Raw genomic sequence first — 27,344 nt, forward strand, 5'->3', positions numbered from 1 at the left:
AAAATAAAATGCAATAAAACAGAAAATGAAGCACGGATCATGAGCGGCTTGTCCCTTTGGTTCTACAGTAAAGAGGCCAGCAAACAGGTCAAGTGAGAAAATACAAATCATTTATTGGCTTGCTGCTGCTGCTGCTAAGTCGCTTCAGTCATGTCCGAATCTCTGCGACCCCATAGACGGCAGCCCACTAGGCTCTGCCATCCCTGGGATTCTCCAGGCAAGAATACTGGAGTGGGTTGCCATTTCCTTCTCCAGGCCTGAAAGGGAAAAGTGAAAGTGAAGTCGCTCAGTTGTGTCCAACTCTTTGCGACCCCATGGACTGTAGCCTACCAGGCTCCTCTGTCCATGGGATTTTCCAGGCAAGGGTACTGGAGTGGGGTGCCATTGCCTTCTCCAATTTATTGGTTTAATGCATAGCTTTTCTTGCTAAGCAGATTAGTTTCCCTAAACTGATGTCTGGCATCAGATGTATGCAGCTCAGTAATAGTCTGTGAGGGATACTGCACTCACAGAGAAGGGAGCTAATTAGCTCAGATGATGACTCAGAATATCTCTTCTGCAATTGCATATGGTTTTGACTGAAGAGTTAGGCTCATCAGGAACCTAACTCAACCAGCAAAAGATCAGAACAATTGAAAGAAGGTGTTCACATGAGAAGTCAATGTTTAAAATCAAGAAAGTAGGCAGATGAGAAAGATTAGCACAGACAAGTTAGCTAAGGGAAAAGCCTGAGAAAATATGAAGGATGAAGCGTTTTTCCTCTGGTTATACATGTTCTTGGACAAGGAGAAAAGATTTGCTTATATACAGCTTATTCAGAGATCAGGACTCATACTGTGTTATCATAAAGCAAATATATCTTCTCCACACTTGTAGAAATCTATTTGGTGGGGATACATTTTTCCTGCTTCAGAATAAAACCTCTACCTAGACTTAAAGCTTATTTGCTTGCTCTTAAATCACAAGAAACCCTCAGGTCATTTTAGTTCTTAAAAAAAAATAGAAGTTTTAGTGTTGTAGTTATCACTTCCAGTCCAGTAAACAAAATTCTGAAAATTTTCAGAGATAATTTATTCTATCAAGTCTGGTATAGTCTGGAAATGGGAAAGGGAGGAAAAAGACAAACTTAGCTTTTCCTGAGATTCCAACTTTGTAAGGGAAAGAAAAGGTCCCCCTTGCACTAGTACTGGTTTGAAGAGCTGCACTGGGACTGAAGTATGTTTACAGCTGATTTTTTTCTTTCTTTTTTTTCCTCCTGGAATGCTATCACTAGTAGGCTATTCTCACCATCCCAGAAGAAAGAGAAAACTGACACCTCTCCTACCTCACCCCCCTCCATGATGGCAAGGGAAGTTGAAATTCTCTTCTCTGTCTCCAGTACAACTCTATCATAATCCCAAATGTTTAGAGCCAAGAAGCATGAAAGGAATTTAGACACTCTTTTTGCATGTCCTGAATTGATGATCCTGAGCCTCAATTTGGGCTGTGGGAGTATGTGTCATGTTATTGTTATGAGGCAAGCAGGCCCTCTTGGCATTCACTGAAACTGAAAATGCTGATTAGCAATAAAACACTCATCACCTTCTCATCTGATTTTGTTTAAAGATCCTTCTTAAAATACATATACTTTGACTACGCAGGGACATCACTTATATTTATTTCCCTTTAGATATTTTTGTTTTTATTATCTGTCCCAATACTGCAGTGATGAATTCAAGTTCCCTCTGTGTTCTGCAAAATGCCTGCAGCAAACCACTCGTAAGAGACTCCTATGGAAATATTTTGTACAGCTGAAGTGAGAGTGGCTTTTGAGACCTTCCTTAACTTAGAGGGAAACATACAAACAAAATCTTTCAAGCTGATTGTTACCTGGGAGATTCCCCCCACTAGTGTGTTAAGTTGTTTCTTATCTTCTTCTACCAGATACCACCTTTTTGAAAAAGTTGAGACTAACATTTTTCCTCCCTGCATTGCTTAGGCTTTGCTCCTCTTTTATTATGATTGCTTTTAAGGTTTCTCTTCAGGTATGTGCAGAATACATAATTCGTTTTCAAATTCTCTAAGATATAGAGAAATATTGACTCAGAAGAATTATCCAATTATCAATCTATGTTATTTATGGGGAAAAAAAAGAAATATCCTGATCCTTCAATCATTCCTCACTTCATTGCAATTTATGTTCTGTTGATACAAATTCCAGAAACTGCTCTCACCAACATCACCATCTCGACCTTTCTAAATCTTATCCTTCTGGTCTCCTGTATGCCAGTTGACCCTTTTGGCCATTTGACTCATTCTCAAAACCATTCTTTTGGTTCCACACCATATTCATATATTCTTTCATATTCTCTAACATACACATCATACACAAGCACATACACACACAAATTCTGGCAGTTCTCTTTAGTCATATGAACTAAAGAGAGGTCATATGACTCAAGAGAAGCAGAGGTCCTTCCCCTCTGCTCACCTTGCAATATTGCTTTATCTCTTCAATCCATGGAAAGTAATAAATAAAAGTCCTATGTATTCTTAATCCACACCCATTGCATCAATTATCACGTTTATAGCAATTAACTCCTATGGTGCTCTGTGGAGTGGTATTTCCAAATTCTAATTTAGTAAGCTTTCTTGACTATAGAGATGAAAAAAGTAAATGCTACATTTCTCAGAGCCCCTTGCAGCTAGATAAATGGATATGACTTAGGGTTTATTGAACAGATGAATACACTTAGAATCACAAAAAGACTGAAAGCAGGTGTGTTAGTTTCTCTTACTTCTTTACTTAAGCTTAGTGGCTTAAACCTCAAAGAGAAGGATAAATTCCTAAAAATATACAATCCACTATGACTGAGTCATGAAGAAATAGAAAATATGAACATACCAATCATGAGTAAGGGGACTGAATCAATAATCAAAAACCTCCCAACAAACAAAACACCAGGACAAGACGGCTTGGTTGGTGAATTTCATCTAACATTCAAAGAATTAATCTCAACCCTTCTCAAATTCTTACCTCCTCTCCCCAAAAAATAGAAATGAAGGAGAACACTCAACTCATTTTAGGACAGCAATTCATGTTAATACCAAAACCAAACAAGGGAGCCACAAGAAAATTACATGCCAATATCCCTGATAAACAGACACAAACAGCCTTAACAAAATGTCAGTAACTGATTCCAACAAACTTAGTGGCTTAACACTATTTGTACACTCATTTCACAGCAGCATTATGCAAAATACTCATAGTCAAAAGATAGAAACTCACGCTTCCGTCAAAGAATGAATATATAAATGAAATATAGTATATACGTACAGTGGAATATTATTCAGCCTAAAAAAAATGAAAGAATTTTGGACACTACAATAGGCTTAAATCTTAAAGAGGTTTTGCCATGTGAAATAAGCCAGTCATGAAAGACAAATACTATATATAATTCCACTTACAAGAGATAACCAAAGCAGTCAAATCCATAGAGACAAAATAGAATGGTACTTATCAGAGGTTGGAGGGAGCAAGGGAATGGGGGAATCATTGTTTAACAGGTACAAAACTTCAGTTTGTAAGACAAAATTAGTTATGGAGATTTGACAAAAATTATACTGTGAATATACTTAATGAACTGTATGTACAATTAGTAACAGTTAAAATGGTGAACTTCATGTTTTGTACATTTAACACAATTAGAAACTTAAAAAAATTTTAAAGCATATTTCAAACACACACAAACACCCACAATTTTATTTTTTCTTACCTTAGAGTACTATCGGTTGGAAGTCCAGCATGGGTCGCAATGGAAACAAATCAAGGTGTCAGTAGAGGCTGTATTTCTGCTGGAGAACGTTTCTTCCAGAAAGAGTTGCAGGAGAACGGCCCGTTCCCTGGTTTCTGGCTGCCTTCCTCCATCTTAAAGCCAGCAACAGGTGGATTGAATCCTCCTCACGCTGAATCTCTGATTCACTGCAGCTGGAAAGGGTTCTCTCTACTGGTAACAACCCACGAGATAGACTGCTGTTGGTTCACAAACTGGGGAGTTCCTTGGGAAAATCTAAAACCAGTCGCTGAACATCGAGGACAGGAGACTGAAGAAAGAGGCAGATCGCTGCAGACTGAGGGGTGGCAGTTTTAATAAGCAAGGGAACTTACATAGGAGGCTTGTCTTGAACGGCTGCAAGAAGAAATGGCCGATTCTGCCTGCTAGAATCTTAAAGGTTTATTTAAAGGCGTTAAGGGGGTTCAGTCATGAATTCAGTCCAGATGTGAAACGGTGGGTTATCATTAGTTGAATCCGCTTCACCTATAACCTGCTTTCACTAATAAAAAATGATTTTTAAGACTTGTACGCCCTCCAAGTGGCACACAGTCCAAACAGTAAGATGTTTGCCAGAGTTGTTTTCACAGGAACTTGAAGTCAGCTCTGTCTAGTTCTCGTTGAGCTGGTAGAGCATGGAGAGGACCACTCCTGAACCTTTGGATGCCAGAGGGCTGAAAACGCCAACCTCAGACCGTGCTAACTGCCTTCTGCTGAACTCCTTCTTGAAAAGTTTCGAGGCCTATAGCCTTCTTACGCCTGCGCAGAAGGAGGAGTGCTCATTGCTGCACCTTTTTCCAATTACGTTTCTCCACGCCCCCGACGCCTCAGACTGCATGTGGCTTTATCTCAGAAGTACCCCAAGCTCCTTGCATTTCAGGGAGATTTAAGAATTGTTCTCCCATTTCCCTGCTTAGCTGCCTGGAAAATAACCCTATATTTGCTGCAAACCTTAGTGTCAGCCTTTTATCTTGCTGCATATCAGGGAATGGTTCAGTAACAGATGATCTGGACAACTCTTTACCCTCTTAAGTCTATGTTCCTGAAACAGCTCCTAGAGTGAAAATGATGAGCGAAAGGTACACTCCAAGAATAGGAGACAGGGTGAGGAAGTTCTGATTGCCAGGGTCCAGCTCTCAGATCAGTCAGCAGTCACGTAGGCAACCTCCTCCAACAATTAGGCCCACCTGGATAATCAGGTCAATCTACCCGTCTCAAGGTCCATACCCTTAATTACAATCTGCAAAGCCCTTTTTGCCATGTTAGGTAACAAGCGGAGCTTCACTTCTTGACTCAGCAGATTCTTGATTATGGCTGAGTCATTTTCCCCTAGAAGTCCAGGCCTGAGTCTGTTCCTTTAGACAGTTTGTCAGTAGACATGAAATCTAAAATAACTTGTAATAAATCTTTTTCTACAAAAATCAGCAAGATTGAATTATATTATCTGAAATTGAACCCTGGTTAGTTTAACTTCCACATCTATATTACAGAGAACTTACTGAAAAACATCAAATGTCCACTTACCTGTTGGATAACTACTCTTGTGAAATCCTCAGGGATTTCAAAAATCACCATACGAAAAGCTAAATTCATAATTGTATCCTCGTATTCAGACCAATTTCTTGTTCCCTATAACAGTTAAAGCTTTGATTTGAGCTCTCAGTTGAAACCTTGGGAATCACCCAAAAATGAATTACCTTTTAAAAACCTCTCATATTCATTTAAGATTCAAATAGTATTGAACCCTTTCTTCCATATCTCTCAAATGCATACCTGCCTGTTTATTCTTACAGTTCATGCTTCATCAGCTCTTAACTAGATTACTATAAACGTGTTAACCAATCTCTCAGTTACTATGAGTGAGTGAAGCTGCTCAGTCGTGTCCGACTCTTTGAGACCCCATGGACTGTAGCCTACCACGCTCCTCTGTCCATGGGATTCTCCAGGCAAGAGTACTGGAGTGGGGTGCCGTTTCCTTCTCCAGCGGATCTTCCTGACCCAGGGATCGAACCTGGGTCCTCCCGCATTGTAGGCAGATGCTTTACCATCTGAGCCACCAGGGAAGTCCTTCACTTACTATAGGCTCCTTTTTTCCCAACTTGATTAAGATATAATTGACCTATAACACTGTCAGTTTAAGATGTAATACAATGTGATGATTTGATATCAGTATATACGGTAAAACAATTACACAATAAGATTAGTTAACACATGCGTCAATCTATTACCTCACAGTTATGTTTGCCTGTGTGTGTATGTATGTCTCTGTGTGTGTAGGGGTAAGAACTTTTAAGATCAATTCCCTTAGCAATTTTAAAATAATGAAAACAGTATTATCAACTATAGTTACCATGCTGTTCATTACATCCCCAGAACTTACTCATCTTATGACTGGAAGTTTGTACTCTGTAACCAGCTTTACCCATTTCCCTCACTTTCCTGGTGGCTCAGACGGTAAAGAATCTGCCTGCAGTGTGGGAGACCTGGGTTCAATCCCTGGCTGGGAAGATCCCCCGGAGGAAGGCATGGCAAGTCACTCCAGTATGCTTGCCTGGAGAATCTCCATGGACAAAGGAGCCTGGCAGGCTACAGTCCGTGAGGTCCCAAAGAGGCGAGAACGACTGAGAGACTAAGCACAGCACACAATCACCAGTCTGCTCTTGGCAACCACCGATCTACTCTGTTTCTATGAGTTTGGATGTTTTATGCTCTACATACAAGGAAGATCATACACTGTTTATCTTTCCTTTTAAATTTCATTTAGCATAATGTCCTCAAGGTCCATCCATGTTGTCACAAATGGCAGGATTTCCTTTTTTTAATATGACTGGATGTGCACACACACACAATTTTCTTTATTCATCTGCTGATGGACACTTAGGTTGTTTTCATGATTTGGCTATTGCAAATAATGCTGTGATAAACGTGAGGTTGCAGATAACCTTTTCATTCTTATCAAGATACTTATTTCTTTTGGATATACTTAGAAGTGAGACTTATAGAACATACAGTAATTATATTTTTAATTTTTTTGAGGAAATTCCATACTGTACCAGTCTACAATCCTGCTAACAGGTTACACCCTCTCCAGCATTTTTTAACTCTTGACTTTTTGATAACAGCCACTCTATCAGGTGTGAGGTAATATTTCATTGTGGTTTTGATTTGCAGTTCCCTGATGATTAGTGATGTTGAGCACCTTTTCAGGCACTTGGCCATTTGTACACTTCATGTACTTGTCTTCTTTGGAAGAATGTCTTTCCAGGTATTGTGTTCATTTTGAAATCAGATTGTTTTTTGCTATTGAGCTGTATAAGCTACATGTTTTGGATATTTACCTCATGAGATTTTCAAACATTTTCTGTCATCCCACAAGCTGCCTTCTAGTTTTGTTGATGGCCTTCTTGGCTGGACAGATGCTTCTTAGATTGGTATAGCCCCATTTGTTGATGTTTGCTTTATTTGTCTTTGCCTTGTGTGTTATTTCTTCCGAGGAGTACCTGTCAAGGAGAGCTCCCCTATGTTTTCTTCAGAGCTCTCACAAAAGGCTCTTTCTGAAGTGTGTATTAGATTATATGGCTCCTTGGTTAGAATCTTCTGAAAAGCATTATTTCTGTGTGCCTATACTAACTTATCCACCTGTAACTTACTGTTTAACTTTCCCTGACTTCTATTTTTTCATCATGGTTCGAAATGCAGCCCCTGCTCAACCCACCCTAAACTACCACGGTCCTGAAACTACCATGGTCCCTCCTTTTTATAAGACAGGCTTTCACTTTTATTCAGAATACCCCCTGTATTTGAAACTCTATGAGCTCACACATGATTCAGCTACCTAACTTATTTTCAGGCCTCACATTCTTAATCTCTGATGTACATCAGAATCTATTTCTTGTTTTTGGAGTGGGTGGTTTGTTTTAATTAACTTGAGCCAAGACATAAGTTCTGCAGTTTTTCACTCAATTGTTTTACACACAGGAAATTACTTCATTCTTAAGAAATATTCCAAAAATGTTTCTGATACACAGTTATAACAGAGAAGTTATAACATTATAATTATCACAAATATTGAATAATTTTAAGGATTCTACCGATTTAAGTATATGACCTTCCTCTGATTTTCCAATATGACCCAGAGTATATCTCTTAACTTTGCACAATATAAATAATATTAACAATATCTTGACTTTCTAAATTGTGAGCTGTTTTTGAAAACACTTTTTTACTTAGAACTATTTTAGGTTTACAAAAAATTGAAAAGATAGTATAGAGGTTTCCTATGTGTCTTGCACTCAGTTTACCTTCCTATTAACATACTGGTATGGAACATTGGTTACAATTAGTGATTCATAATTGATACATTGTTTTTGCCTGCTGTTGGAAAACAGAATGGGAAAGATTACAGATCTCTTCAAGAAAATATGAGATTTCAAAAGAACATTTCATGCAAAGATGGGCACAATAAAGGACAGAAAAGGCAAGGACCTAACAGAAACAGAAGATATTAAGAGGTGGCAAGAATACACAGAAGAACTGTGCAAAAAAACACCTTAATGATCTGGATAACCATGATGGTGTGGGCACGCAACTAGAGGCAGACATCCTGCAGTGGGAAGTGAACTGGGCCTTTGGAAGCATTACTAAACAAAGCTAGTGAACGTGAAGGAATTCCAGCTGAGCTATTTAAAATCCTAAAAGATGATGCTGTTAAAGTGCTGCACTCAATATGCCAGCAAATTTGGAAGACTCAGCAGTGGCCACAGGACTGGAAAAGGTCAGGTCATATTCCAATCTCAAAGAAAGGCAATTCCAAAGAATGTTCAAACTACCACACAACTGCACTCATTTCACACGATAGCAAGGAAATGCTCAAAATATTCAATCTAGGTTTTCACAGTACTTGTACTGAGAGCTTCCACATGTGGAAGCTGAATTCAGAAAAGGCAGAGGAACCAGAGATCAATTGCCAACATCCACTGGACCATAGAAAAACCAGGGAAGTCCAAAGAAAATGCTTCATTGACTAGGCTGATGGTTTTGACTGTGTGGATCACAACAAACTATGGGAACTTCTTAAAGAAATGGGAATACTAGACCACCTTACCTGTCTCCTGAGAAACCTGTGTGCAGGACAAGAAGCACCAGTTAGAACCAGACATGAAACAACAGACTGATTAAAAATTGGGAAAGGAGTACATCAAGGCTGCATATTGTCACTCTGCTCATTTAACTTATATGCAGAGTACATCATGCAAAATGCTGGGCTGAATGAATCACAAGCTGGAATTAAGATTGCTGGGAGAAATATCAATGACCCCATTCACTAAGCCTGTTTCATTCATTTTGTAATGTACTTACAGCACATTCAGTATTCCATCCTTGAATCACCTCAACTGTTTTTTTTTTTTTAATTTTGCATGCAGTATGGTAAATGCTCTATGATGGAAAATACTATGCTTAAGGTCTTGTATCCAGTATTATCAGATCATGAAAAATAGTTTCATCACCATAAAAACTTGCCTATTTATCTATTTAACCTTCCTACACTCAGTTCAATTCAGTTCAGTCACTCAGTCTTGTCCAACTCTTTGCGACTCCATGGACTGCAGCAGCCAGGCTTCCCTGTCCATCACCAACTCCTGGAGCTTGGTCAAATCCATGTCCATCAAGTCGGTGATGCCATCCAACCATCTCATTCTATGTTGTCCCCTTCTCCCCCCACCTTCAATCTTTCCCAGCATTAGGGTCTTTTCCAATGAGTCAGCTCTTCGCATCAGGTGGCCAAAGTATTGGAGTTTCAGTTTCAACATCAGTCCTTCCAATGAATATTCAAGGCTGATTTCCTTTAGGGTTGACTGGTTGGATCTCCTTGCAGTCTAAGGGACTCTCAAGAGTCTTCTCCAACACCACAGTTCAAAAGCATCAATTCTTTGGCACTCATCTTTCTTTACAGTCCAACTCTCCTGGAAGTTTGATCCCAGCTTGAATTTTTACAGGATCTAATGCTTTCCATTTTCCAGAATGTAATTGGTATGATATATTGTATAGCATTTAAGGCTAGTTTATTTCACTTAACAATGTGCGCTTAAGATGATTCCATGATTTTCCATGATTTTCACTGCTTGACAACCAACTCATTTTTATCACAGAATACAATATACCTGCATGGATGAATCAAACTTTTAAAAGCTTTTTGAAGGACATCTTCTCTTGCTTTCAATTTTTGGTGACTTTAAAGAAAGTTCCTAATGCATTCACAAAGAGTTTTCTGTGTGGAAACATTCTCAAATCATTTGGACATAGGAGTACAATTGTAGGAGCATTTGCTAAAACTCTTTAGTTAGTAAAAAACTACTACTTTGTCTTCCAGTGTGGTTATACCATTTTTATTTCCGCCAGAAAGAAATAAGAACTCCTGTGGTATTGTTCTGCATCCTCTCACTGTTCATGTTTTTATATTAAAAACTATATTAACCATTTTAATAGTCAGAAAGTAATATTTTATTTTTAATTTGCAGTTTCCTAATTAAATATGATGTTGAGTATCACTTTTCATATGCTGACTTGTCATCCACATATTTTCTTGTTATGGTGCTTGTTCAGATCTTTTGCCTGTTTTCAAATTGGGTGTTTCCTTATTATTGAGTTTTTTTTTTCAAATACCTAATACAAGCCTTCTACATTTGTTTTGCAAATATTTTATTCAGTCTTTAGCTAATATACTGATTCCCTTCACAGGGTATTTCATGGAACATGCTTTTATTTTAATAAAATACAACTTTTATCTTTGTTTGTTGGATCAGGTTTTTGATGCTATACGTAAAAAGTTGACACTAAACCCAAGGTCACCTAGTTTTCTCATATTTTCTTCTAGAAGTTAGAAATTTATAATTTCATATTTTTCATTGAGATTTATGATCTCCTTGGAGAGATTTTGAGTTAATTTTTATAAAAGAGTAAACTCTATGTGTAGGTTTGCTTGTTTTTGCATATAGACACAATTTTTTCTAGCAATTTGTTGAAAAATTATCCTTTTCCAATAAACTTATTTTTCTCCTTTATGATAAATCAGTTAGCTACATGTCATTTTTCTTTTTCTGGGTTCTCTTTTCTCTTTCATTGACCCATGTGTCTATTATTTTGCCAATACCATACTGTCAGGATTACTGTAGCTTTATACTATGTCATGAAATCTGGTGGCATTGTCAATATCTATAAAATATTATACCAACATTTTGATTGGAATTTCAATGATCTAAAGATCATTTCAGAAAACAATAAAAACAAGAAAATTGTGTCTTCTCTCAACTAACACAGAGTATCTGTCCATTTATTTGGGTCTTCTTTAATTTCTTTCATTCAAGTTTTGTGAGTTACACATATAAATTGTGTACATACTTTGCTAGACTTATACACAAGTATTTCATTTTTGGTGATAATTGTGTTAATTTTAAATTTCATATTTTAATATACAATTTCTCTTTACAGGAAACCTATTAACCTTTATATATTGATCTATCCTGTGATTTTGTTATATTCCTATAATCACTTATTATTTCCAGGAATTTTTGTTTTTATTTTTAATATTGTTGATTCTTTAGAATTTTCTAAAGCCAATCATATCATAGAATCTAAAGCCAATCATATCATAGAATTTTCTATATAGCCAATCATATCATATTTCAAAGGTAAAATATCTGAGAATAATTGAAATAATAAGCAATTGAAACGATGCAGCGAGCCTACAGATGATATGCACTGTCAGACATAGATCTTACAATGACTATTTATTCTAGTCAATTCAAGAAGATAAAAGATATATTGATAATTTAATTAGATACCCAGAAATATTTTAAAAAATCAAATGAAAATTGTAGAAATAAATAGAGGTAAAGCTAAGCAAGTGCTGTACCAAGATCCAAGATTAGACATAGCTGAAAAGGAAATTCAGAAGCTAAATGATAACTCAATATGAAATAGACTGAATGAAGATCGAAGGGAATAAAAACTTTAAAGATATCCAACACATGCTAAGATAGACATAGAGAAGGCTGTGGGAAAACCCACCGTATCTACAACTGGAAGACTTGAAAAGAGAGAGGGAAAAATAACATGGCAGGCCTATTGACAAGATAACAAATGAGAACTATGTCTGTCAGGCTTGCATAACAAAATACCACAGACTGTGTGGATTAAACAACAAAAAATTTCTCACAGTTTGGAGGCTACAAGTGGAAGATCAATCTGCCAGCAGGGTTGATTTCTCCTGAGGTGTCTTTTCCTTGGCTTGCAGATGGCCATCTTGTCACTTGTCCTCACATGGCCTTTTCTCTGTGTTCATGCATTCCTGGGGACTTTTCCTCTTCCTTAATGACTCCAGACCTGTTGAATTAAGGCTCCAACCTCATGACCTCCTTTAGCCTTACTTGCCTTCCAGAGGCCCTGTATCCAAATACAGTAACATTGGGGGTTAGAGATTTACATAAGAATTTTGGCAGAGAACAGTACAATCTATAACATGAACTTTCCAAATTTGTTAAAAAATATTCAATGTACTATACATGTGCATTCAACCAGATGGTAGTTTTAATTCAATTATATGATAATAATTACATATAGATGGAGTGAAGAATTCAGTGAAGAAAAATTGGAGGCACTATGTAAAACTATAATCAAACAATGTGCTATTTATAAGAAAGAAAACACAATATTATAGAAAATATAGAAGGGCAGTAAGGAGTATACTCACATATACTAACCAAAAGAAGGTGATGAAGCTATTATTGAAACAGAATTTAAAAAATTAATAAAAGTACATCACATTAAAAAGTGGACACTTGATAAAGAGGAATGAAGCTCAAAAGGGAGTATATAATATATATGCATATGTATGGCTGATTCATTGTGCTATACAGTAGAAACTAATACAACATTGTAAAGCAACTACATGATAATAAAAATTAGTTAAAAAAAGAATGAAATCCAGAGAAACAAAACACAATTTAAAACATATATATATTTTTAGTAGACATATTTGGAAATGAGGTATAAACTTTGAACAGCCATATTAATAAATTACTTAATTCATACATGATTATGTTAACTTGAAAATATAATTATATAACAATCTGCATGTTATGATATATATTAATTTCTACATATACATTTCTATGCCCAACAGCAAAACATACATGCTTTTGAAATATAGAAAAGACCATGTGCTAGTATATGTCAGAAAAATTTAAAAGACTAATTTATACAGAATACATTTTCTAAATGCAAAGCCATTAGCCTAGATGGAAATTTCCCATATGTTTAGAAATACAAAAATGTACTTTTAAAAAACATATGGGTCAAAAAAGAAGTCACAGTGGCAATTAGATAATGTTTTCAGCTGAATGATAAGCAGTACAGTTCAGTTGCTCAGTCGTGTCTCTTTGCGACCCCATGGACTGCAGCAGAGAGGCTTCCCTGTCTATCACCAACTCCCGGAGCTTGCTCAAACTCATGTCCATTGAGTGGATGATGCCATCCAACCATCTCATCCTCTGTCGTCCCATTCTCCTCCTGACTTCAATCCTTCCCAGCATCAGGGTCTTTTCCATTGAGTCAGTTCTTTGTATCAGGTGGCCAAAGTATTGGAGCTTCAGCTTCAGCATCAATCCTTCCAATGAATATTCAGGACTGATTTCCTTTCGAATTGACCAATTTGATCTTGCAGTCCAAGGGACTCTCAGGAATCTTCTCCAACACCACAGTTCAAAAGCACCAATCCGTTGGTGCTAAGCTTTATTTATGGTCCAACTCTCACATCCATACATGCCTACTGGAAAAACCATAGCTTTGACTAGATGGACCTTTGTTGGTAAAGTAATGTCTCTGCTTTTTGATATGCTGTCTAGGTTGGTCATAGCTTTTCTTCCAAGGAGCAAGCGTTTTTTGTTTGTCTTTTTTTTTTTAATTTCATGGCTGCAGTCACCACCTGCAGCGATTTTGGAGCCCAAGAAAATAAAGTCTGTCACTGTTTCCATTGTTTCCCCATCTATTTGCCATGAAGTGATGGGACTGGATGTCATGATCTTCTTTTTTTGAATGTTGAGTTTTAAGTCAGCTTTTAAAATACTGAAAATCTCACCACTGAAGTAAATCAAAGCCATCCTGAACAGTTTATAGATCTAATTGGATACTGAAGAAGAGAATAAAGGATAAAAATAGATGGGATATCTCAAGAAAAATTATGAAAGTAATATTCAAAGAATGTAAGAGAAAGAAAATAATGAAAAGTAAAAATTAATAAGGTAGAAAATATACAACAGAAAGAAAAGAGATCAAGATTAAAGAGATGATATAAATAAACAGATTTAAGATAAGAAGGGGAACATTACCACACATTCTACAAGATTTGGTTTTAAGTATTCAAAAATACCAACAGTTTTGAGTTAATACTTTAGAAACCACACATGAAATGAGTAAAATCAAAGTTACTATATTTTATGGAAACTGGCACAAGAAGGAATAACAAATCTTTATGGGCCTATAACTATTTAAAAAATCAAATCAGTTATCAATAAAGCCAGCTTCCCAGGTGGCTCAGTAATAAAGAATCTGTCTGCCACTGCAGGAGACACAAGTTTGATCCCTGGGTTGGGAAGATCCCCCGGAGAAGGAAATGGCAGCCCACTCCAGTATTCTTGCCTGGAGAATCCCATGGGCAGAGGAGCCTGGTGGGCTACAGTCCATGGAGTCATAAAGAGTTGAACATGACTGAGCATGCACAAACATCAATAAAGCCATCTGATCCTTATATCTATTGGCTCAGATGAGTTCCCTAGCAAATACAAGCAAAAATTGCTTTCAAAAAATTGCAAATTTTACCAAAGTCTTCCAGAACATAAAATAAGAGGAATTTAAAAAATGTTTCTAGAAAAATATTCATGTCAATACTTGAAGAGGACATTCCAAGAAAGAAAATCTATTTAACACTATCATTAATGAATAGTAAATAAGAAACAAAGCCAGGAAAGATAATATAAAGTTTAACACATAATACACAAGTTGAATTTATTTCAGTAGTTCAAGGTTACCATGACATTAGAAAATCATTTAACATAATTCACCATATTTTTTGAATACAGCAGAAATTATATCTGATCATTTTAATAGATGCAGAAAAAATTTGATAAAATAAACATATTCCTGATTTTTTAAAACTCTGTAAGGAATACAAGAGATTAATTTCTATAGGATATTTACTGTTATATTTAATGATATACTGTTCTATTTAATATTTAATGATATACTGCTTTACTTAATGATAAAATATTTAAAAATGTTTCTTTGGAACTGAAAAAAAATACAATCCTGCTCTCTTTTACCACCTTTATTCAACACTGAACTGTTATTACCAATTAATACAGAAGGCAAGAAAAATAAATGGTTGAGGAATTTTAAAGGCAGAAATACAAGATTGGTTATTTGCAGATGACATGGTTATATATAGAAGAAATCAAAAGAATCTGATAAATTACTGAAATGAGATTAGCAAGCTTCTCTAGAAAAAATTCAATATATTCAAATTATTTGTGTCATGGCACACAAATAATATTAGAAAATACAGTTTTAAACAAAATACCATTTATAATAACATTACAGAATATCAAATATCCAAAATTAATTTTAATAAAATATGTGCAGACTCTTATCCAAAAAAACATAAAACATTATAAAAATAAAGAAAACCTATATGAGTATGTGGATATAGAATTGTAAAGATATCAATTTTCACTTTCATCTATTCATTTACTGTTATATAGATAAAAATCCCAACAGATTTTATTAAGGAGAGTCAGAAATTAATTCTAAAATTTATAGGGGAAAGAAAGGGTCCATCATAGTCAAGAGTATTTTGAAGAAGTAGTTAAGAGGATTTGTCCTACTAAACACTAGCTTAGCATATTGCAATTAGTCAGTGAAAAGAGAACCTAACCCAGTGGTGTATGAGAACTGATTTGTATCAAAATCAGCATTGCAGCACAGACAGAAAGGATCCATTCTTTTAATAAATGATGTTAGGAAATTTGGATATTCATATGGGAAAACAATGAGATTTCTAACAGACAAAACATCTAGGTTTCAATTTTAGTTACATTGTAGACATTTATGAAAATTTAAACAATAAAGTTGCTAGAAGATAAAACAAGGAAATATCATTAACTGTGAATAACAAAGAATTCTTAAATAATGAGAGGAATAATACTTACTATAAAAGAAAACGTAGCTTATTTTGATGATATGAAAACCCAGAATTCATCTCATCAGAAACACAATTAGAGACAAAAGGCAAGCCAGAGAGTAGGAGAAGATATATGCAAAACATGTGAATAATAAAGAAATTAAAAAGAAAAATCTTTTAAGTCACAAGTGAAAAAAAAATGAGAATAAAATTTGAACATTCATTTTAACAGATACCCACTGTCTAAGGCACTTTGGGGAAGGATATGCTCAATGTATAATAATGACAAGAAAATCTGCTCATATTGTTCATAATCTAAAACATATAAATTAAAACCAAAAATAATTTACTACACAGATGGCTAAATACAAAAGACATCAGCAGCACAAAGGGTCGGTGACAATGCAGCACACTGGACACGCGCGTGCACCGCTGACGGACGCGGAAAGCAGTCAGCATCATCTAATAAAGCTGAACTTCCATATAGTCTATGAACAAGTTACAGTAACCCCGGAATTTAACAAAAAGAATTATTATGTATTTTCTAATTGGCACAACGGAAACGTTCATAATTTGTTTTCTATACTAGCACTCAAAAAGGAAACAATCTAATGCCCACCAGGAATAGGATGTATAAACAAAATGTTATAACGAAAATGAAAACATTACCATTAAATGCAAGATTTGGATGAATGTCACAAAACACTTTTTAAGTGAAATAAAATAAACTCAAAGGATTTCACTTATATGGGTTTTAAAACCAGCAATATCATTTGTAGTCATTGTGGTCATGTGTTCAAGAGTGAAAGCATAGCAAAGAAGGAAAAATTTGCCTATAAAATTCAAGATACTAATTACCTTTCTTGGTAGGGAAGAAGTCTTAATTTGAAAATGACTGGAGGAAAAGACTGCTAGAAATATGCTATCTTTTGACCTCAGTAAAAATTATACAAGTGCTCACTCTATAGTAACTATTGATCTTTACATTTATATTTTATGCACTTTTAAAATTGTGTAGTATATTACACATTAGAGAAACTTTGTTGTTGTTCAGTATATAAACTTTGTTGTTGTTCAGCTATAGCCCGCCATGCTCCTCTGTCCAATTGTTTCCCAGGCAAGAATACTAGAGTGGTTTGCCATTTCCTTCTCCAGTGGATCTTCCTGACCCAGAGATCGACCTTGCATCTTCTGCTTGGCAGGCAGATTCTGTACCACAGAACCACCTGGTAAGCACAAATAAACTTTTGTTGTTCAGTCACTAAGTCCTGTCCAACTCTTTGTGACCCCATGAACTGCAGCACACTGTTTAGGAACTCAACTGGGGATGTCCAAGATGCATAAAGGTCAAAAGAAAAGAAACTACAGGGAAAAAAAAAAAAAAGTAAAGTTGGAAAAAATGAACTTCAAGAAATGAAAATGATGATATAATTAGAATTTTAAACATAGCTCCTATAATAACTTAAAAACTGGGACATAGATCCTAAAGAACCCATCCAGCAGCACAGTAAGATAGACATGAACATTATGTAAAAAAGATTGGGAGTCAAAGAGGGTCCGGCAGAAGGTATAGGAGAGACATTAGGAAAGAAAAATAGTAACAGAGAAGTTTCCGGAACTAATTAATAAAGGACATTATTCTTTCGGTTCAGGAATCTCAGCGAATCCCAAGGCCTTAAATCAAATAGAATCCATAGTAGACAAATCATGAAGCCTCAGAAAACAACAGATAAAGAAAATATGAATTTTAAAAGAAAATATAAATTCAAAATGTAAGGGAGCTTCTTATATTTACATCTATATCCAATTAGGCTTTCAGTTATAATTTCTTAATGTCTCACTAAACAAGTCAAGCCTATTTGGTAAACTTATGAAGAAATGAAATACCAGCTAAAATAAGAGTATCCTATTTTCTAGGCCTCCAGAAAACAACAATAGCATAACAAAACAAAAGAAAGTTACAATAACTTGGCTTCATTCCTTCTTATAAGAAAACTTGTTGAGCTTCCTCTTGAATTGATGTACAATATTTACTTCTGTTGCTGACTCCAGCACTTTGTTCCATCTCATTAATTCAAGAAGTAAGAAACATCAAGGAACATCAGGAACATCATTAATCCAAAGACCATTTCTGCCTATGCCTAAGTGAAGTTATTACAGATATTTCAAGATCTGACTAAAATAGTTATTAAAAAGCCTAACCACTATGTCTCAATTTATTTTCCTAGAAAATTGTACCATCTCTGTCTTGGGTCATGGGTTGATACATGTCTTTGGGTTTCATATGCCACATTTTTTTTCAGGTCAAGGTGAAAAGAAACTTTAAGCTACAATCAGAAACACAAAATTTTTCAAGCTAAGTTTGAATCCTTTCAAGTATCATAATGTAGTTCTAGGAGAAGGCATGCTACATGGCATCATTTGAGAGCCTGGTGTATCTTTCCTCTGTCTTCTATTGTCTATTTTAAAGGAGAAGCTCGAGTATTCCTCTACATTCTGTTTTTTAAGAATTGTAATTATGTATTACTAAGAAATTCAATATTGCACTGATGTTACATATGTGAGCAAACAGCATAATCTTTATGAATTAATTCTTATCTAAGTGCATGCTACTTTCTGTTTTTATATAACTTTCCCTCCATTTTTAATTTTACATTTAAATGTGTGATTGTTTCATTACTACCTCTCTTCTGCACAAAACTAACCAGTTTTTCATTACTACCTGTCTTCCACACAAAACTAACAGTCCCATGAGGGCAGAGACCTGACCTATGTACTTCTCAACTGTAGCCAAATAAGTACCACAATCCCCAGCACATAGTAAATATCTGACAAATGTGTAATGAACAGAAACAAACCAAATACATTGATAGGAAAATAATTTTGTAATGTTTTCTTGTATTCTGAATCATTTTTTCTATCAATTTAATGGTTTAATTTAAAAAGGTGGCATAGGAAGATATACAGTTGCACCTACACACAAACACACACTTGTATACATACACGTATCTTCTAAACTATCAGATGAGGAAGGAGTTGAAGATAACTAGGTCTAACATAATGGTTCTTTCTCTTCAGTTATCAGAGCACGCTGATATAGGAGCTGAATGTATCCCTTTTCTATTTCTTTTCTTACATGAATCAAGGGTTAAGGATTTCTGAGGAATCACCTAGAACTATATAAGTTATATCTATAAACTAGACAGGGTTTTTTATTTTTGGTTGATACTAGGTAATCAGCCCCTATTAAAACAGCATGGATTACTGTATTGCTAAACTTAGATCTGGTATTTTGTCTCGTTCTTTAGGAATTCTTAAAGCAGCTGTAAATGCCATCTTGTATTTTCCCAAATCTTCATCATAAAAATCACTGAAGCTCACTTCCCACTTAGCACTGTATAGACCCTGCATTTGTAATATGGTTCATGGATCCATCTTGTTCTGCATCAAAGCGATCAAAGGCACTTTGAATCTGGAGGCAGCATGCTCCAGAAGAAAGAGAAACATCAGCTGCAGTTGTAAGACCTTGAGTTCATTTCTAGCTTTGACCTTCAGAAGCTATTATAAGTATGTGTATTCTCCTGATGTTTCTGATCCTGGGATTTTTTATCTGCAAATGGTGATAATTCAGTATTAAGAAACTTAACACATAATTTATTAATAATTACATGCTATATATACTCAAGTTATTGTTCAGAGAACTCATTTTCTGAAAACATTAGAATGACTAATTACTAGCTATGTTGAAGACTTTTAAAATGCAATAGAAGAATAGTGTCATCTGGAAAGAAGCATTGAAAAGAGGAAGAAGAATATTACAAAAACAAGCCTTGCTTGATAACAAGTTTATAACGAAAATTACAAAACTGACTTGTTACAAAAGTATCATGATAGTATAGTCTTGCATTATTTTACAATGGGACTGATTACACTCTTTTTGAAGGCAAGAGACTTTCTGTTATTTCTCATCATGAAAGTGAATGTTGCTCAGTCTTGTCCGATTCTCTGTAACACCATGGACTGTAACCCACCAGGCTCCTCTGTCTATTGAATTCTCCAGGCAAGAATACTGCAGTGGGTATCCATTTCCTTCTCCAAGGGATCTTCCCAACCCCAGGATTGAACCTGGGTCTCCTGTATTGCAGGCAGATTCTTTGCTGTCTGAGCCACCAGGGAAGCCCACTACCCATTTTATAATATGAAAATATTTTAACAAAATTACACAGCTTATACAGTACAGAACATTTAATTCCAAATCTTTTTGTAAAACTAATAAAATAACTGAAATAGATGGAATCCATGGCTTTCTTTAGGGTCTCATAAATAGTCTTAATCAGAGACAATAAACATCAAAACTTGTCAGTCCCTCTATCACACTAGCACAGGTATCACTGATTTGTCAAGGTCTAGTCTCCTTCCATTCTCCAACTTCTATTTAAAACAAACAAGCAAACAAATTCCATCACTAAAAGGATATTATGCAAAATACCAGTGACTGAGCCTTTTCGAAGTTCAGAATCTTCTTTCAATAGAAGTACCTACATTTCTATCTAGTCCTTGTGTTTTTACTATTAACCATGACATTTGTATAGCCTTGTATTTGATCTGTACCACTGAGAGAAAGAGAGAAAAGTGTGTAACCATGACTGCTGGAAGATTTTTGTGTGCAGCCTGTGGTATGAAAGAACAGGAATAAGCCTGAAGTCCTCAAAAAAAAAAAATGGTTAGAAATCAAAAAGTGGGTAGAGACTTTGGAATTTGCCAGTGGACCCCGCTAGTTTAGTATTTATAATACAATCTGCTGGAGTTTATGAGGCAGAAGAGTGAAAAACATGGGACTCTGCTTAAGGCTAAAAATGAAAGAGTGCTTTATTCTGCCTTACAAGAATTATAGGCCAATAAAACTAATGTGAGAAATATCATTTTAAAATTGAATAAATGTTCATCTACGAGTTTGATCTTGTTTTTCAAAATAGATTTGAAATTTTTGGCCACTTGTATTTGCTTTTATTTTTACGGTATATTTATTTGAGGCTGGGAAGTGTGAAATGATCATCAACCTAGTCATCACATTTAATGGATGTTGGATAATTAAAGACAATTTCATTTGGCACTGACAAGTTACTCAGGAATGATGCTCAAAGACAGTACAGTATCACTCCTGAGGGTTACTCTTTAGAAATGTAAAATTTATTTTGCATATTTTCCAGTAAAGTATTTTAATAATGAGAATTGTCACCTCTTTATATAAAGAATGATCAACCTCCAATGCAAAATGAGAATGGCGTGACTTGGACATTCTGTGATCATTGACACATTCCCATCAAAAATTTGATTTTATATTCTTTAATAGATTACATTAAAATAAAGAAAATATTTTAAACCCATCATTTCCTATTATTTAACTACATTTTACTATTATATTTGATCTTGCAGTTACAACTCTCACATCAGCCTGGTGAAAATACTATACAATGGTTTGTCACTATACACCTCTTCTCAAATTTACATTCTGGGATATCATGTTGGTGTCATGAAATTGGTCATGGCAGGAGTGTCTACAACATAGAAATTGTCAAGTGCTATAAATGAGTGGTTGATTTGTTAACTGACCATCATCACTTGCTGTAAAAAGGTGATGAGCAAAATTAAGTGATGAAAATAAAACAAAATGGCATTGTATTTATGGTTGCCATGTTAATAGCACAAAAATTGGAGGATATTTTCTTCCAATATTCCAAAATTATCAACTGATTTACAAATAAATTACTCATGCTATTGACCAGTGAGCGACTTTCTAACCAGATGTGTTGTCACTGTTTCACTTTTGTATTTCTGAAAATATCAACGAGTAATGATATCAGGACTCTGCTTGTTTGTCAATGATATGAGCAGGATTGATCAGTAACTGAACATTTACATATAACCTGACTTTGAGGCACTACTATTGGTTAAAAAATTATTAAACAGTAGATTTTGGAAGAAATAACAATTCAATCTGAGCTTATAAGTGTAGAGAATTTTTGTTAAATTGTATATTTTACTGTTATTTGTAGATTATTTCACATTTCTTATATTAACAAACTTTATAATAAACAAATATAAGTATGTACACAAACTTTTTTTTCCAGAGACCCAGATTTGAGACATTTAAAAGCTCAAATAGCAAGTCTTAATAACAGATAATGTGATACTGTGCTGAGTTTTGGCTTTTATCATGGTGAAATGGGAGCTTTTGCAAAGTTTGGAATAAGGGATTCGAAAGATCTAATAGTTCAATAGAAATCTAGTATTTGTTTGAGGAACACATTGATGATGATCACTTAGCATCATTAACCTCTGATTTTTAGATGGGAATATAGGACTTCAGAAAAAAAGCACATTTTCTAACAATGCTTATGGTAATCCATGACTAGGTGAGTAAATTCTGGCTAATAGGTTGTGGATGAAAGTAATGAACACACCATTCAGATTATAATCTTAAAACAGGAGAAGTGTACTATGTTTCTGTTTTACAGATGAGAAAACTGAGACTGTTGAGTTTAAGTAGCCTGTCAAATGTCATACGATTAATAAACAATAAAAACACTTTTAAGTGGATGGCTTCTCTGTAGAATCTCTGCTTAAAGCCACTATTTGTTGCTCAGTCACTCAGTCGCGTACAACTCTTTGTGACCCCACGGTCTGCAGCACACCAGGATTCCCTGTCATTCACCATCTCCTGGGGTTTGCTCAAACTCATGTCCATTGAATCGGTGATGCCATCCAACCATCTCATCCTCTGTCGTCCCCTTCTCCTCCTGCCTTCAATCTTTCCCAGCATCAGGGTCTTTTCCAATGAGTTGGCTCTTCGCATCAGGTGGCCAAAGTACTGGAGCTTCAAGTTTAGCATCAGTCCTTCCAATGAATATTCAGGGTTGATTTCCTTCAGGATTGACTGGTTTGATCTCCTTGCAGTCCAAAGAACTTTCAAGTCTTCTCCAGCATCACAGTTTGAAGGCATCGATCCTTAGGCACTCAGCCTTTTTTATTGTCCAGCTTTCATATCCATACATGACTACTGGAAAAACCAAAGCTTTGATTGTACGGACCATTGTAAGTAAAGAAATATCTCTGCTTTTTAATATGCTGTCTAGGTTGGTCATTGCTTTTCTTTCAAGGAGCAAGTGTCTTTTAAATACATGGCTGCAGTCACCATATGCAGTGATTTTGGAGCCCAAGAAAATAAGGTGTCACTGTTCCATTTTTTCCCCATCTATTTGCCATGAAGTAATGGGACCAGATGCCATGATCTTAGTTTTCTGAATGTTGAGTTTTATGCCAGCTTTTTCACTCTCCTCTTTCACCTTCATCACTACACTCTTTAGTTCCTCTTTGCTGTTTTTCTGCCATAAGAGTGGTGTCATCTGCGTATCTGTGGTCATTGATATATCTCCCCACAATCTTGATTCCAGCTTGTGATTCATCCAGCCCAGCATTTCACATGATGTACGGCATATAAGTTAAATAAACCAGGTGACAATATACAGCCTTATGTACTCCTTTCCCAATTTGAACCAGTTCATTGTTCCATGCCCGGTTCTAACTGGTGCTTCTTGAGCTGCCTTCAGGTTTCACAGGAGGCCAGTAAGGTGGTCTGGTATTCCCACCTCTTTAAGAATTTTCCACAGTCTGTTGTGATAAACACAGTCAAAGCCTTTAGATTTGATCTCTGGTCCTTCTGTCTATTCTAAATCCAGGTTGTACGTCTGAAAGTTCTTGGTTCATGTACTGTTGAAGCCTCTCTTGGAGGATTTTGAGTATTTTGCTAGGATGTGAAAGGAGTGCAATTGTGCAGTAGTTTGAGCATTCTTTGGCATTGCCCTCCTTTGGGATTGGAATGAAAATTGAACTTTTCCAGTCCTGTGGCCACTGTTGAGTTTTCCAAGTTTGCTAGCATATTGAGTGCAGCATTTTCACAGCATCATCATTTAGGATTTGAAACAGCTCAGCTGGAATTCCATCATGTCCATTAGCTTTGTTTGCAGTGATGTTTCCTAAGGCCCACTTGACTTTGGACTCCAGGATGTCTGGCTTTAGGTGAGTGACCACACTATTGTGGTTATCTGGGTCATTAAGACCTTTTTTGTATAGTTCTTCTGTGTATTCTGCCACCTTGTCTTAATATCTTCTGCTTCTGTTTGGTCCATACTGTTTTGTTGTCCTTTATTGTGCTTACCTTTGAATGAAATGTTCCCTTGGTATCTCTAATTTTCTTAGAGATCTCTAGTCTTTCCCATTGCATTGTTTTCCTGTATTTCTTTACATTGTTCACTTAAAATTAGTTGGGGATTTAAATTTCTAGCATATGTTTTAGGCAGTAAACACAATTTTATTAAAAGTCAACTGGGTGGGGTAAATGGACAACGGATGACTTGTTCTGTGGATTGGAGACTGTTGCAAGGTTGGCAGAATTTTTTGTCTTATAAAGTACCTTTGTAGGTGTATTTGTGGATGTGTATTTTTACACATACATATATGTTTCTAGGTACACATGTATACATGCCTGTCTTATGCATCAGTGATAAACTTGAAATTTTAAGTATTTATATATATATATATGTATATATATATATATATATACATGCTTAAATGAGTATTTTTGGTTTAGCCTACATCAAGTGATTTAAAAACTGCCAGCATACTTAGCTGTTTTCCTCCAAACTCCCCCCCAAATTAGAGGAAATCATGGATCTTGATTTCTTAAATGATAAATAAGGGTCTCTGAATTCCAAGTCCATTGCATTTTCTTTCTGTAGCCTCAGCATAATCACTGCCAACAGTTTCAAAATATGAACTATTTCTAGAAACTTTTTTATAAAACCTGTCAATGACTTAATTTTCAGATAAGGTGAAACCAGGAGAGCAGCAAAAACTGACATTTCTGGAAGTACACTGTATTGTTATAAAGTGCCAAAGTCTTTGCCTTAAAAAACATGTTAGGAGGAAGTTTTAAAATTACTACTGCTATCCTACTTTAATTTATTTTAATGTGCGCCTCTCTGTTGCCACAAATGTTTTGAGTAGGTAGGCATTACTTGACAAGCCTATTTTAGCATCAGAACAACAATGAAGAATATGTTATGTCAAACAGAAAGTTACTGAAAGCACCCTGTTTTGTAAAACTTCAAATTGGATGGAGAAGTTTGAGGGAAGAAGAGTTCAATATTTCTTTAAAGCACTGAAACTGTTTTTATTGAATCATTGAAAAAGTAGAGCACAGACCCTGTGAAATACAGTGATGGTAAAATGTGTGAATTCCTAAGGAAGGTGGAAAGCAATTTTTGCAACACAGGGCTGTTATGGTGCAGAATTCAAAGAGTTGGCTCTGGGGTCAGATCCCAGTAAAATCCTGGGTTAGTCCCATCTTGGTCATAAGAAATTGAGCAAATTGCTTAAAAATCTAAGCATCATTTAGGTAATTTTAAGAATTAAAACAAACTGCAAGTGAAATATTTAACAGAGTTACCAAGACATAGCAGAAGAACCCCCCATAATAAAGAGTGATATCAAAACTGGAGAAATTTGATGTGGTAGAATGAAAGTATTCCTTTTAAGTTTACTAAGAAATAAAGAAATTCTTCAGGAAGTAGTAATAGCTGAGGATCTTCAAATACCTAATGATACAAGGCACACTTTATTTCAGGATGCTGTTTGGTTTCACATACAGAACTCCCTAAAAATTCAAAAGCCAACTGCCTTAGTAATCACTGTAGCTGAATCAAAAAGTGTACTCTCTAGACATATCTTACTAAATGGTCTGAATAAATGTAAATGGCTATGAGACTCTAAGTTTAGTTCTACATGCAAGTGTAGATGAAATGGAAATTCAAATTATTTATTAAATTTTGAACTCTACTCACACTTCTATATATCTTTATGAGTAATGAATTGAAAGTCAGAAAAAGTATTCATCCTCACACAGCAATGACTTTATCCACGGCAATGATTCCAGTTTCTTTAGAGCATCAAGGTTTTGAATGAAAGAACTCAGGGGCCACAGAAATGAGGATAAGGTAAACTTTTGGGGATGCTATCCTTACAGGCAACTTCAATTTGAGTGAATGCATTTCTTTTTGTGATTTTATATATATCATTTGTCTGTGACTTTTCTCTTTAGAAAGTTATCACAAAAATATTATAATTTATTTTTCTCTAGCAATTGCAAACTGTATGTAAATATGCAGGTATGTGTACACATATATACACACATATGGAAATTGGGAAGAATGCCAAAAAAGAATAAGTAAAAACTAACAGGAATCCATTCTAATGCAAGGAAAATAAAATTTAAAATTAACTAAAATAAATAATGAATTCATTCATCTCACACAAGAAGAAAGATGGAGAAAACCCAACATTGGTACAGTGGATTAAGTTCTTAGCATCCAGGTCCTTTCCTTTTCCTACTGTGCTACCTTGACACGTGACTCTCAATTTTTTTTTATGGTCTGAAGCTAGCCACTAACTTTCAGGGATCAGCTCTCTAATCCAGACAAGAGGAAGTGGGAAAGATACATGAGCGGAGGGCTCGGGGTTGGGAGGAATTTTCCAGCTGATTCCACCTACCTTTAAAATGAGCTTTTGGAATCCCACCAAGAAACTTCAGCTTATAGCTTCTTTTAGAACTGGATGGCAGCCCACTCCAGTATTCTTGCCTGGAGAATCCCATGGACAGAGGAGCCTGGCAGGCTACAGTCCATGGGGTTGCAAGAGTCAGATATGACTTAGCAACTAAACTACCACCACCGCCTTGACTACACCAGGTGCAAAATCACAGGTAGGTTCATGTTTTAGCATTTTACAACGTTAAAATAAAGGAATACAAGGGAGACCTGGGCTGTGGGTGATTTTGTATAACTAATCATCACACCTGCCACAGTAAACTGATAATTTAGATACTTCAAAATTACAGAATTTTTAATTACTTATTCCTTGAAAATTGGAATGAATTATATTAGTTTAGCCAAGGCTACTACAATTCAGACATTGAGTAAGAACATAAAATTAAATGAAAGGAAGGAAACAAAGACATTTCCTTGTATTTAGAGAAAGAGAGATTCTCTCATTTTCAAGGGAATTTGAAACAAACATTTAATATTTGTCAAATAAAATCATTGTAATATACTTTTTGAAAATTAAAAAAAGTCATTTTGTTGATTATTTCAGTAACTCTATAAGCTAAAGAAAGTTCTTAACTCTTGTCATTGAACAACATTAAAGAATTCCCTTAATTCTTTATTGTAATTAAAACTATATAA

At 35.4% G+C, this 27,344-nt stretch overlaps 1 protein-coding gene and 1 non-coding gene across 22 annotated transcripts in view; both read right to left on the minus strand.

Annotated features, from left to right (window-relative positions):
• The window catches only part of EDIL3 (EGF like and discoidin domains 3), a 1,139,470-nt gene that overhangs the window by 747,459 nt on the left and 364,667 nt on the right, over nucleotides 1-27,344 (minus strand). For 6 of the 21 annotated variants that reach the window (XR_014057547.1, XM_081503900.1, XM_081503903.1 and 3 more), the window contains one exon: nucleotides 12,028-12,254. The exons of 11 other annotated variants lie outside the window; for them this stretch is intronic. Coding sequence is in view for 7 of the 10 variants with exons in the window: in XM_081503900.1 (XP_081360026.1) it covers nucleotides 12,028-12,113 (86 nt within the window). In the remaining 3 variants the exon portion in view is untranslated. Of the gene's footprint in view, nucleotides 1-3,755; nucleotides 4,867-12,027; nucleotides 12,255-27,344 lie in introns of those variants that run through there. 4 more of the 21 variants (XM_081503902.1, XM_081503898.1, XM_081503913.1 and 1 more) reach the window with 2 other exon arrangements.
• TRNAC-ACA (transfer RNA cysteine (anticodon ACA)) lies at nucleotides 5,802-5,875 on the minus strand. The gene has a single exon. It is a non-coding gene; the product is annotated as a tRNA-Cys (tRNA).

This window comes from Giraffa tippelskirchi, chromosome 6, assembly GCF_054371585.1.
Source record: "Giraffa tippelskirchi isolate mGirTip1 chromosome 6, T2T-mGirTip1v1.2.pri, whole genome shotgun sequence".
NCBI classification, from domain to species: domain Eukaryota; kingdom Metazoa; phylum Chordata; class Mammalia; order Artiodactyla; family Giraffidae; genus Giraffa; species Giraffa tippelskirchi.